General features: G+C 39.9%; 1 protein-coding gene across 1 annotated transcript in view; it reads right to left on the reverse strand.

Annotated features, from left to right (window-relative positions):
* Positions 1 to 415: 415 nt before the first annotated feature.
* st3gal8 (ST3 beta-galactoside alpha-2,3-sialyltransferase 8) overlaps positions 416 to 14,237 on the reverse strand; it is a 71,967-nt gene continuing 58,145 nt past the window's right edge. Inside the window, exon 9 of the mRNA XM_062055865.1 lies at positions 416 to 6,786. Coding sequence (XP_061911849.1) covers positions 6,619 to 6,786 — 168 coding nt within the window. The 3' untranslated portion in view covers positions 416 to 6,618. The remainder of the gene's footprint in view (positions 6,787 to 14,237) is intronic.

The raw sequence follows: 14,237 nt of genomic DNA on the forward strand, positions 1-14,237 counted from the left end.
ACAGTCTCCATGACCAGGTGTGCAGCTGAAGACCCACACAGAGGACGTATGGTTGTTACGGTGGTACTTGGTGTTTTCTCAGGTGCTACGTGGTGGAAAAAGTTGGTAACGATGATGTAACGATGCAACCGTGCAGCAAAAGACTGTGGGTAGGTGACAACAGGTCACGCTGGCACCCCCTTTGACCTCTATGGACGCACGTGCAGCTTTCGCCTTGTTTTATGGCACACTTGGACGCTAACAATGTCATCATGTGTTTAGACAAAGTCCAGATTCCTTTCACACACAAGAATGTCCAATGCACGCACACACACACACACACGCACACGCACACGCACACGCACACTGTGTTGGCAGGATGCAGTGAACTGTGGCTCCCTCTGCTGGATGCAAGTAGTAAGTCATTTGTGCACAGAACCTTTTTAATGAGTCCCAAGCGGTTTCACACCAGTGGTCATTTTAGATACAAACATCAGAAGAAGAAAATAGTAGGAGTAGACCTACAACACAGATGTTAACTTAAATGATGATGATGTTGTCTAAAAAAAAATGCATCTTGGTCACAATTGGAAAATTGTGTATTTGAAATGAGACATCTTTGATCACTGATGAATAATATTGACCTATGGCAACACAGAAAATAAATGTGATTCTATACACACATAGGTGAAAGTACAACAAAAAAAGAATACCGTGTAAAAAAACAAAAAAAATCAATTTATTTCAGCAATTTAACTTCTAATTTGAAGTTAATATGTGATATAAACTCATTGAATGCAAAGTGAGATTTGTCAAGTTTTTCTTTGTTATCATTTTGATGATAATGGATTAAGGCCCGACTTGTCCAGGGTGTACCCCGCCTTCCGCCCAATTGTAGCTGAGATAGGCTCCAGTGCACCCCGCAATCCCGAAGGGAATAAGCGGTAGAAAATGGATGGATGGATGGATTAAGGCCTATGCGTCAAAGTCAAGGCCCGCGAGCCTACTAATGAATGATCTATGGCCTCCGGGATGATATTTAATTAGTACTAGAAGCGGCCCGCAGGCCACAGCCGCCTGCTGCCGTTTCACACGCACCAATACTCCATCAGTGTTGGCGCTAGGAATTTTCAAAACGGGGTCCCAGGGACCCCATCAAGTCACCACAGCAAATCTTTAGGGTCCCACTTTTTTGTAACCGTTTTAAAAACAAATAATAAATGTATGCATTATCCTGTTATATCTCACATTCTGTATTGTGTTTTAGAAAAAGGTTGTCATAAACATTACTTAATTCATTTAAAAAAATTATACAAAAGGTAAACACAGTTTTATGCATATTTAAATGTATTAAGTTATAAACATTCATTCACTTTCTTCTTTCCTTCATGGATCTAAACTTTACTGCTGCCTGTATTTTTTTTCTATATTTTTATTGTAATATTTTCAGAATGTGTTTGTTCTATTTTTGGACAAAGTAAGACAAAAAAAAAAAAAAAACAATCTGAAGTTGTCTTTATTTTTTTAGTTTTAAATGCCAGGATTGTAATGGTCCGGCTTACGTCTGCACAGATTTTCCTCCATTCGGCCCCTGAGCTAAAATGAGTTTGACACCCCTGGATTAAGGTTTTTGAGAACCCAAAAATGTATGAAATTTCCAATTGGCTGTTTTCATAAACTGTGAACCATAATCATCCAAATTACATTAAAAAAAAAAGGTATTGAAATATCTTGAGTTTCATGATGTCATTTATTAGTTTCACCTTGAACATCTAATTGCTGGTATAAGCTAACCCTATGAGTTTCTCCTGTATTACGGTAGTTATGTTATGTCATCATGTTTTGGTTGTAAACAAAATGCTTGTATACACTTTACAATGCACGTGTCCAACAACGACCCGTTGGAAATGTGCATTCGAAAGTTGAGGAATTAAGTTTACTCGTCAAGCTAAGTGCATTTTAAAATCATCCTGCACTAACTTTTTGTGAGTATCTATAATTGTATCCATGGCACTTGAATGATTTATTTCCTATTCCCTGTGACCTCAAACAAAGAAACAGGACTTTTACAACATAGATGTGTGAAAGTAAAATTCTATGCATTGAAAGTAAAATCCTGACTGGTCCATATTTTCCTTCATTGTCATTTGCACACATTTTAATTCATGATTGACAATCAGCATGAGGATTTCTCCATTCACAGTACAGGAAGTGGTTATTTCAGCGCCTCCTGTTGGCCATCTCTCACACTGCAATCACGCTGACTCGTGAATGTTCTCACTGGGGACGTCTTCTTGACTTTCTTCTTTGTAGTTTTTTTTACAAGCTACTAGTGATTAAGATATGACAACGTTATTTAAGGCAAAACACATGAAATCGTCTGCTTTTTTTTTTTGGTCAACATTGACATCACGTGACAAGGCAAAACATGGTCAAGACGATCATGTTAAGGCGTGTTATTCTAGTGCAACCAACATTTTTTTGTCATGAATGTACTCACCGGGGATGTCTTATTGACTTTCTTCTTTGTAGTTGGGCTTTTTCACAAGCTACTAGTGATTAAGATATGATAATGTTATTTAACGCAAAACACACATGAAATCGTCTGCTTTTTTTGTTGGCCAAGATTGACATTATAGTGACAAGGCAAAAACGTCAACACGATCATGTGTTATTTTAGAGCAAACAGTCATTTTTAGTCATGAATATTCTCACTGGGGACGTCTTTTTGACTTTTTTCTTTGTAGTTGGGCTTTTTACGAGCTACTAGCGATTTAAGATATGAAAACGTTCTTTAAGGCAAAACACACACAATCCCGTCTGCTTTTTTTGTTGGCCAACATTGACATCACGTGATAAGGCAAAACGTCAACACGATCTTGTGTTATTTTAGAGCAAACAGTAATTTTTAGTCATGAATGTTCTCACTTGACTTTATTCTTTGTAGTTGGGCTTTTACGAGCTACTAGTGATTAAGATATGATAACGTTATTTTACGCAAAACACACATGAAATCGTCTGCTTTTTTGGCCAACATTGACATCACGTGACAAGGCAAAACGTTGTCAACACGATCATGTTAAGGCGTGTTATTCTAGTGCAACCAGACATTTTTTGTCATAAATGTACTCACCGGGGACGTCTTATTGACTCTCTTCTTTGTAGTTGGGCTTTTTACAAGCTACTAGTGATTTAAGATATGATAACGTTCTTTAAGGCAAAACATACATGAGCTCGTCTGCTTTTTTTGTTGGCCAACATTGACATCACGTGACAAGGCAAAACGTCAACACAATCATGTGTTATTTTAGAGCAAACAGTCATTTTTAGTCATGAATTTTCTTACTGGGGACATCTTCTTGACTTTTTTCTTTGTGGTTGGGCTTTTATGAGATACTAATGATTAAGACATGATAACGTTATTTAAGGCAAAACACACATGAAATTGTCAGCTTTTTTTGTATTTGGCCAACATTGACATCACGTGACAAGGCAAAACGTGGTCAACACGATCATGTTAAGACATTTTTTGTCATGAATGTACTCACCGGGACGTCTTATTGACTTTCTTCTTTGTAGTTGGGCTTTTTACGAGCTACTAGTGATTTAAGATATGATAACGTTATTTAAGGCAAAACATACATGAGCTTGTCTGCATTTTTTGTTGGCCAACATTGACATCGCTTGACAAGGCAAAACGTCAACACGATCATGTGTTATTTTAGAGCAAACAGTCATTTCCTAGTCATGAATGTACTCACTGGGGACGTCTTCTTGACATTTTTTCTTTGTAGTTGGGCTTTAACGAGATAATAATGATTAAGATATGATAACGTTATTTAAAGGCCTACTGAAACCCACTACTACCAACCACGCAGTCTGATAGTTTATGATGAAATCTTAACATTGCAACACATGCCAATACGGCCGGGTTAACTTATAAAGTGCAATTTTAAATTTCCCGCTAAACTTCCGGTTGGAAACGTCTTTGGAGGATGACGTATGCGCGTGACGTAGCCAGTGAAACAGAGGTATGGCTCCCCATTGAAGCCAATACGAAATAGCTCTGTTTTCATCTCATTATTCCACAGTATTCTGGACATCTGTGTTGGTGAATCTGTTGCAATTTGTTCATTGCATTATGGAGAAAGAAGCTGAGCAAGCAAAGAAGAAAGTTGTCGGTGCGAAGCGGAGTATTTTGCGAGGGAAGTCAGCAACACAACACAGCCGGTGTTTCATTGTTTACATTCCCGAAAGATGCAGTCAAGATCGAAGAACTCGGGGACAACAGAGATTTTTACCAGGAGGACTTTGATTTGGATACACAGACGCAGACGCCATACCGTGAGTACGCAGCTGCGCTTCCAAACATTTGATCGCTTGCCCGTACGTGCGTGTCACGTACGTAACTTTGGTTAAATATATAAGCTTTATGAACCTTGGGTTAGGTGAACGGTCCTTTGGGCTGAGTGAGTGTGTGTGTTGTGCAGGTGTTTGAATTGTATTTGCGGGTTATATGGACAGGATCCCGTCCATATAACCCGCTCGAGCTATAACTAGCTCGAGCTAGTAGCTAGGAGCTAGCATAACAAACACCTAGGTGTTTGTTATGCGGGATTAATTTGTGGCATATTAAATATAAGCCTGGTTGTGTTGTGACTAATAGAGTATATATATGTCTTGTGTTTATTTACTGTTGTAGTCATTCCCAGCTGAATATCAGGCCCCACCCGCGCGCTTCCAAACATTTGATCGCTTGCCCGTACGTGCGTGTCATGTACGTAACTTTGGGTAAATATATAAGCTTTATGAACCTTGGGTTAGGTGAACGGTCCTTTGGGCTGGTTGTCTTTTTCTTTTCTTTTCTTCTCTAATGATTGTCACACACACACTAGGTGTGGTGAAATTTGTCCTCTGCATTTGACCCATCCCCTTGGGGAGCAGTGGGCAGCAGCGGCGTCGCGCCCGGGAATCGTGTTGTGGCTAATAGAGTATATGTATATGTCTTGTGTTTATTTACTGTTGTAGTCATTCCCAGCTGAATATCAGGTCCCACCCGCCTCTCACAGCATCTTCCCTATGTGAATCGCTTCCACTCCCCACTAGTCCTTCACTTGCACTTTCCTCATCCACAAATCTTTCATCCTCGCTCAAATTAATGGGGAAATCGTCGCTTTCTTGGTCCGAATCGCTCTCACTTCTGGCGGCCATCATTGTAAACAATAGGGAACTTTGCGGAAATGTTCAATTGACTACGTCACGCTACTTCCGGTAGGGGCAAGGCTTTTTTTTTTTATCAGATACCAAAAGTTGCGATCTTTATCGTCGTTGTTCTCTACTAAATCCTTTCAGCAAAAATATGGCAATATCGTGAAATGATCAAGTATGACACAGAGAATAGATCAGACTTTTTTTTTGTCATGAATGTACTCACCGGGGACGTCTTATTGACTTTCTTCTTTGTAGTTGGGCTTTTTACAAGCTACTAGTGATTTAAGATATGATAACTTTCTTTAAGGCAAAACATACATGAGCTCGTCTGCTTTTTTTGTTGGCCAACATTGACATCGCTTGACAAGGCAAAACGTCAACACGATCATGTGTTATTTTAGAGCAAACAGTCATTTTGTGTCATGAATGTTCTCACTGAGGACGTCTTCTGGAATTTTTTCTTTGTAGCTGGGCTTTTACGAGATACTAATGATTAAGATAAGATAACGTTATTTAAGGCAAAACACATGAAATCGTCTGCTTTTTTTTTTTTTTTTTTTTTGGCCAACATTGACATCACGTGACAAGGCAAAACGTGGTCAAGACGATAGTTAAGGCGTGTTATTTTACTGCAACCAGAAATTTTTTGTCGTCGATTCAGTAATAATCCTGAACTAAATGCTGATACTTATAAAAAAAAAAGAGAACTAGGACTTACCCAAGGCGTTTCTTTCCGGTTTATCACGTGTTCATTCAAGCAGCGCTTGAAGAGAGAGGATAAAAAAAATCCCCCCTTAAAGAGCACTATCTGCTGGCATATTGTAGCCGGAATTACTTAAGTCCTCTTCACTATTCAACCTCCTACAAACTATTTTGGCTCTGTGTTGTGTCGCCTCTCTCACTTTCTTCCTGTTTACATTCTCGCGCCAGTCGTTGGACCAATAGGAGAAAGAGAGTGATGTCACGGGCTTGCTGTGAGGCATTTAGGTGCGATTGGAATTTTCGCAATTCTGTGCGAAAGCACACGAAGACGCAGTGTGAGCGGGCACAATAAAGCAGCAAAATGGTGGCCATTTGCTTCAGACAAAGTGCTCGGAGTGAAAAAAAAAAAAGAGGTTATCCCTAAACAGTGTCAATTAAGGACTGTTTTAAAGTTTGTGGTTGTTCCCCACTCAGCGCAAAGCTTTTTTCGAGGTTGCAGGACGGTGTGAGGCAGAATTGCAGACTCCCCATTGGCGTCATGAAGGCACGCGGATGTCGTCACAAGACGGACCAGCAGTCCGGACCCTCGTGTGCCCCCGGTTTGGTTATTCAGTGTCATTCGGAGGACGCTCACGAGATGTCGCGCTTCCTCTCCATCAGAAGTGCTGCGTGTCCGCATGTGTTCGCAGGACGGTCAAGGCGTGTGCTGGAGGGTCCAGGCGGACTTCACAGGTGCAGACTGATCTTCCCCTCCTTGGCCAGCTGCTCGATCACTTGAGTCTCAAAGTCGGCGCTGTGGACGCCGGTCTTCCGGAAGGCTCCGGCGTAGCGGTTCTCCTCCCAGTAGTGGTGCCAGTTGCCCTGCTTGTCTGCGCCGTAACCAAATACCGACACCTACAAACACACATTGTAGAACCTGCTTGACGGACAACTTCATAAGGATCAACAACCTTCTTGAAGGACACATCCGTACAATACAAGCTAGGGTTGTACGGTATACCGGTACTAGTATAGTATCGCGGTACTAATGTATCAAAAACGGTACTATGTTTGAAAAGTACTGGTTCCCCATATTTTTTTTACAGGCATGACGGCGCGTATTACGTCGTGACATTGCTAGTTTTAGGAGCAGAGGAGCATGTTCGGCAGTGCACACACACACACATACACACAGAGTGCTTACAAGCAGACACAGTGTGTAGACAGAAAAGGGAGAATGGACGCATTTTGGCTTAAAAAGTAAAGATAAAGGTGAAGTTATAACACTGAAACACCCTCAGGAAGAGGTGCTTTAAGACATGGCTAGCTAGCTAGCAGCTAACATCCATCCACAGTCTGCAGTGTTTTAGCTACTTTTAAATCACTAATCCTGGCCTCCATGGCGACAAATAAAGTATGTTTTTTACAAGTAGAATTATCACTGGAGGAGGAGGAATAGCTAAACATGCTTCACTACACACCGTAGGAGGATACAACAGCTCCCCGACGTCATAATGTAAACAAATGGCATGGGTGGATCTACACCTGACATCCACTGTAATGATACCAAGTACAAGAGCGTATCTAGTCGATACTACTATGATTACAACAATATTTTTTATTGTTACAAAATCTTTTTTCCGTTTTTAAAATTCATATTATGTTTATAAAGTCAGGAAATGCGTCCCTGGACACATGAGGACTTTGAATATGACCAATGTATGATCCTGTAACTACTTGGTATCGGATCGATACCTAAATGTGTGGTATCATCCAAAACTAATGTAAAGTATCAAACAAGAGAAGAATAAGTGATGATTAAATTTTAACAGAAGTGTAGATAGAACATGTTGAAACAGAAAATAAGCAGATATTAACAGTAAATGAACAAGTTAATTGATAATCAATTATTACAGTTTGTCCCTCATAATGTAGACAAAATAATAGAATATAAATGACACAATATGTTACTGCATACGTCAGCAGACTAATTATGAGCCTTTGTTGGTTTACTTACTACTAAAAGACAAGTTGTCTAGTGTGTTCACTATTTTATTTAAGGACTAAATTGCAATAATAAACATATGTTAGATAGATAGATAGTACTTTGATTCCTTCAGGAGAGTTCCCTCAGGAAAATTACAATTCTAGCAACAGTGTACACAATTGAGATCAAATTTAAAAAGTAAATAATGGGGGTATAAATAGAAATAAAATATAAAATATTACAATAAGAATAAAAAGAAAAAGCAACAATAAGAATAAAAATATGACAGTAAAAATAATAATATAACAAGAGCAACAAGCTGTAGTGTTTAATGTACCCTAAGATTTTTTGTTAAAATAAAGCCAATAATTACATGTTTTGTGGTCCCCTTTGTTTAGAAAAGTATCGAAATACATTTTGGTACTGTTACCAAATATTGGTATCAAGACAACCCTAAAACAAGCATTACTTGGGAATCGGAAAAGTCCCCATTAGGGTTTGATGTTGACCATTTCATCGTCCGTGAGTGCGCTCGGCCGATACCAACAGCTTTCACAATTATTAACTGTACATTTTTCATGTATTCATGGTGAGTACTATTGACATTTCAACAATATCAACACAATATTCCAACTAGTTCCTTCATTTATTTGTCCAAAACTAAGTCAATAGTACACAATAACTTTACAAAAGTAAAAACTAATATCTACTATTCATCTAAAGTTGTCATATTATGATATTTTTCTACATGTAAACACTTCCTTGTGGTCTACATAACATGTCATGGTTCTTTGCTCAAAATGTTGCATAGATGATGTTTTACAGACCATCTTTAAGACGCTTTAAGGATGCGCCATTTTGTGGGCGCTCTTATTTACATTCCTCCACTTTGACAGTGTCTTCTCCATGTCAGCCATGTTGTAGTTTTTATCTTCCGTAGCGAGTCTACAGACAGATATAAGTTAGAACTATACACTACTTTGCAGAGGTGGGACCAAGTCATTGTTTTGCAAGTCCCAAGTAAGTCTCAAGTCTTTGCCCTCAAGTCTCGAGTCAAGTCCTGAGTCAAGACAGGCAAGTCCCAAGTCAAGTCCAAAGTCAAGACTGGAAAGTCTCAAGTCAAGTCCCAAGTCCTGCATTTTAAGTTTCGAGTCCTTTCAAGTCCTTTTAACCACAGACTAATATATTTACACAGATTGTGTATGCTTTTAAAACGCTGTATTTATTTATTAAAACAAGTGCATTTAAAATTGCAGGGACTGTATCCCTGCAGACTGTATTGATCTATATTGATATATAATGTAGGAACCAAAAATATTAATAACAGAAAGAAACAACCCTTTTGTGCGAATGAGTGTGAATGAGTGTAAATGGGGGAGGGAGGTTTTTGGGGTTGGTGCACTAATTGTAAGTGTATCTTGTGTTTTTTATGTTGATTTAATAAAAAAAAAAATAGTAATAATAATTTTTTGTATTTTTTTATTTCTTGTGCGGCCCGGTACCAATTGATCCACGGAGCGGTACCGGACCGCGGCCCGGTGGTTGGGGACCACTGTGTTAAAGTATTTGGCAGAGGTTTTTATCCAAAGCGACATACATAAAAAACACATATAAAACAATCACTGTAAACATGATCATTTAAGGGAAGAATGTAATACAAAATATCAATACAAAGTGTCAAGACAGAATAAACTCTGCTGCTGCAGCAACAGAGATACAGTCTATAAGATATATAGATATCTAATGTATTCATACATTGTTTATGTAGAATATACGCATGTTTATATAACCTAATCATATTGTTTCTTCAACTTAAAAATAGCTGACTGTTTTCCCCCCTTCTCTGGGATTATATTCCCAGTTTTGATCTCGGACGTCTGGTCACTTATAGCATATAAGAATATTTTATTACTGTTAAACTATTAATAATAAAACACGCCAAAACATGTGTCCTTTATCATAACTACACGTGTGACAAAAAAGCGCGTGAAAATCAGTGGTATTCAGTGAGGTAAAATGAATTAAATGCGCTGACAGTTCATTGCTCCTGCCAAATGAATTGCACTGAGTGGAGAGGATCACCACTCCAAGATGGCGGCCCCGCGTCTCGTCTGCGCCAGTAGGCAGTAGCGGTCGATGCTGCGTACCCTTATAAGATGTCTATGGTTATAACGTTAGCAGTGAGTTTACAGCCTCACTGATTTAAATACACAGCAAATAAAAGTCACGTTACTTAGCCAATAAACGTTATCTTACATTCAAAACTTACCGTTCTGTTTGCAACTTCAAATGTCGAACGAAGTTGGAAGTTGTTGCAATTCGTTTTTTGTTGACCAAGTCGTAGTTTTAATACCCGAACGAAACTATATTTGACGTAATTTTTCCTCACTGGCGCGTTGTTTGAGAGCTATTCTTCGTTGGTTGTTCAGCAATTTGATTGGATGAATGCCGTGGGATGAAAACAATGTGGATCTAATTTGATTGGCTGTTGTACTGACAGACACACACGCTGAGAGAGCGCACACTCCCTGACAGACACACACACGTACACTTTGGAAGATACGGAGCGCTCCCGAATAACTTTTTAATCGTTGGGTTTTGGGGAAAGTAGCAAGTCTTGTCAAGTCAAAAGGCTTAAGTCCAAGTGAAGTCACAAGTCATTGATGTTCAAGTCCAAGTCGAGTTGCAAGTCTCTTTACATTTTGTCAAGTCGAGTCTAAAGTCATCAAATTCATGACTCGAGTCTGACTCGAGTCCAAGTCATGTGACTCGAGTCCACACCTCTGCTACTTTGTATTATAAATGTTGTAGTTTTTATCTTCCATAATGTGTCTACAGACAGATATACGTTAGAACTATACACTACCTTGTATTATAAATGTAGTTTTTATCTTCCATAACTTGTCTACAGACAGATATAAGTTAGAACTATACACTACTTTGTATTATAAATGTTGTAGTTTTTATCTTCCATAACGTGTCTACAGACAGATATACGTTAGAACTATACACTACTTTGTATTAGAAATGACAACAGCGGAGGATACATGTGCATGTACGAGCCAGTCTGCCTTAAAAAGAAGGAACTTAGTGACTACAGAGTCGGACTACAATGGTGAACTCGCGCAAAGCACTTTGGGTAAAAAGTTACCATATGGCCGGGTTGCAATCACGTGACCTAGAGGGACTTCTGGGTTTCAGATGATGGTCTAGAGCAGTGTTTTTCGACCACTGTGCCGCGGCACACTGGTGTGCCGTGAGATACAGTCTGGTGTGCTGTGGGAGATGATGTCATTTCACCTAATTGGGTTAAAAATATTTTTTGCAAACCAGTAATTATAATCCGCAAATAATGTGTTGTTGTTGAGTGTCGGTGCTGTCTAAAGCTAGGCAGAGTAACCGTTTAACACTCTTCCATATCAGTAGGTGGCAGCAGGTAGCCAATTGCTTTGTTATGATCACAATATGCTGGAGGCAGCGTGCAGGTCAAAAGGTATCTAACGCTTAAACCAAAAATAAACAGAAGGCAAGTGCCGCTAAGAAAAGTCATTGACGCTTAGGAATGGCTATGCAGAACGAAATTAAAACTGAACTGGCTACAAAGTAAACAAAAACAGAATGCTGGACGACAGCAAAGACTTACAGCATGTGGAGCAGACGGCGTCCACAAAGTACACCCGAACATGACATGACAATCAACAATGTCCCCACAAAGAAGGATAGCAACAACTGAAATATTCTGGATTGCTAAAAAAAGTTGATGCGGGGAATAGCGCTGGAAGGAAGACATGAAACTGCTACAGGAAAACACCAACAAAACAGGAAAAGCCACCAAAATAAGAGCGCAAGACAAGAACTAAAACACTACACAGGAAAACACCAAAAACCTCACAATAAGTCAGGGCGTGATGTGACAGGTGGTGACAGTACACCTACTTTGAGACAAGAGCTATAGTGATGCATGCTTGGTTATGGTTTAAAGTTACCGTAATTTCCGGACCATAAGCCGCTACTTTTTTCCCTCGTTTTGGTCCGTGCGGCTTTTACGACGGTGCGGCTATTTTACGGCTTTTTTACGGCTTACGGTAACCAAGGGCGCACACTACCGAAGATGCGCGAGACCGAGGCAGCCATCTTGCGCCAGGTAACGAGAGCAAAATAAAGAGTAGGAGAGCGTCAGCGACAGTTTGGAAAACAATATGGAAAACAAACGTAGAAGTGCATATGATGCTGCGTTTAAGTTAAAGGCAATCGATTTGGCTGTCAAAGAAGGAAATAGAGCTGCAGCACGTACCCTTGACATCAACGAATCAATGGTGAGACGTTGGAGACGGCAGCATGAAGAACTGATTCAATGCAAAAAGGCAAAAAAATCCTTCAGAGGTAATAAAAGCAGATGGCCGGAACTTGAAAACTTTCTTGAGGACTGGGTGAACACACAGAGAGCAGACGGCCGGGGTGTTTCCACCGTGCAGATCCGACTGAAAGCCCAAACAACCGCCAAAGAAATGAATATTCAAGATTTTAGAGGCGGACCATCATGGTGTGTCAGATTTATGAGACGAAAGGGGCTGTCCATTAGGGCGCGAACGACTCTGAGTCAGCAACTCCCTCCCGACCACGAGGAGAAAATAACAAACTTCCGCGAATTCACACAAAGAAAAATAGAGGAATATTCCATCGGACCGGACGAGATAATAAACATGGATGAAGTGCCTCTTTCCTTTGACTTGCCTCTCACAAGGACTGTTAACAAAAAAGGTGAATCGTCCATCACACTGAGAACAACTGGCCCCTTCTCTGGGATTATATTCCCAGTTTTGATCTCAGACGTCTGGTCACTTATAGCATATAAGAATATTTTATTACTGTTAAACTATTAATAATAAAACACGCCAAAACATGTGTCCTTTATCATAACTACACGTGTGACAAAAAAGCGCGTGAAAATCAGTGGTATTCAGTGAGGTAAAATGAATTAAATGCGCTGACAGTTCATTGCTCCTGCCAAATGAATTGCACTGAGTGGAGAGGATCACCACTCCAAGATGGCGGCCCCGCGTCTCGTCTGCGCCAGTAGGCAGTAGCGGTCGATGCTGCGTACCCTTATAAGATGCCTATGGTTATAACGTTAGCAGTGAGTTTACAGCCTCACTGATTTAAATACACAGCAAATAAAAGTCACGTTACTTAGCCAATAAACGTTATCTTACATTCAAAACTTACCGTTCTGTTTGCAACTTCAAATGTCGAACGAAGTTGGAAGTTGTTGCAATTCGTTTTTTGTTGACCAAGTCGTAGTTTTAATACCCGAACGAAACTATATTTGACGTAATTTTTCCTCACTGGCGCGTTGTTTGAGAGCTATTCTTCGTTGGTTGTTCTGCAATTTGATTGGATGAATGCCGTGGGATGAAAACAATGTGGATCTAATTTGATTGGCTGTTGTACTGACAGACACACACGCTGAGAGAGCGCACACTCCCTGACAGACACACACACGTACACTTTGGAAGATACGGAGCGCTCCCGAATAACTTTTTAATCGTTGGGTTTTGGGGAAAGTAGCAAGTCTTGTCAAGTCAAAAGGCTTAAGTCCAAGTGAAGTCACAAGTCATTGATGTTCAAGTCCAAGTCGAGTTGCAAGTCTCTTTACATTTTGTCAAGTCGAGTCTAAAGTCATCAAATTCATGACTCGAGTCTGACTCGAGTCCAAGTCATGTGACTCGAGTCCACACCTCTGCTACTTTGTATTATAAATGTTGTAGTTTTTATCTTCCATAATGTGTCTACAGACAGATATACGTTAGAACTATACACTACCTTGTATTATAAATGTAGTTTTTATCTTCCATAACTTGTCTACAGACAGATATAAGTTAGAACTATACACTACTTTGTATTATAAATGTTGTAGTTTTTAAAAAACAAAACAAACGTAGAAGTGCATATGATGCTGCGTTTAAGTTAAAGGCAATCGATTTGGCTGTCAAAGAAGGAAATAGAGCTGCAGCACGTACCCTTGACATCAACGAATCAATGGTGAGACGTTGGAGACGGCAGCATGAAGAACTGATTCAATGCAAAAAGACAAAAAAATCCTTCAGAGGTAATAAAAGCAGATGGCCGGAACTTGAAAACTTTCTTGAGGACTGGGTGAACACACAGAGAGCAGACGGCCGGGGTGTTTCCACCGTGCAGATCCGACTGAAAGCCCAAACAACCGCCAAAGAAATGAATATTCAAGATTTTAGAGGCGGACCATCATGGTGTGTCAGATTTATGAGACGAAAGGGGCTGTCCATTAGGGCGCGAACGACTCTGAGTCAGCAACTCCCTCCCGACCACGAGGAGAAAATAACAAACTTCCGCGAATTCA

Source organism: Entelurus aequoreus, linkage group LG01 (assembly GCF_033978785.1).
Source record: "Entelurus aequoreus isolate RoL-2023_Sb linkage group LG01, RoL_Eaeq_v1.1, whole genome shotgun sequence".
Lineage (NCBI taxonomy): Eukaryota > Metazoa > Chordata > Actinopteri > Syngnathiformes > Syngnathidae > Entelurus > Entelurus aequoreus.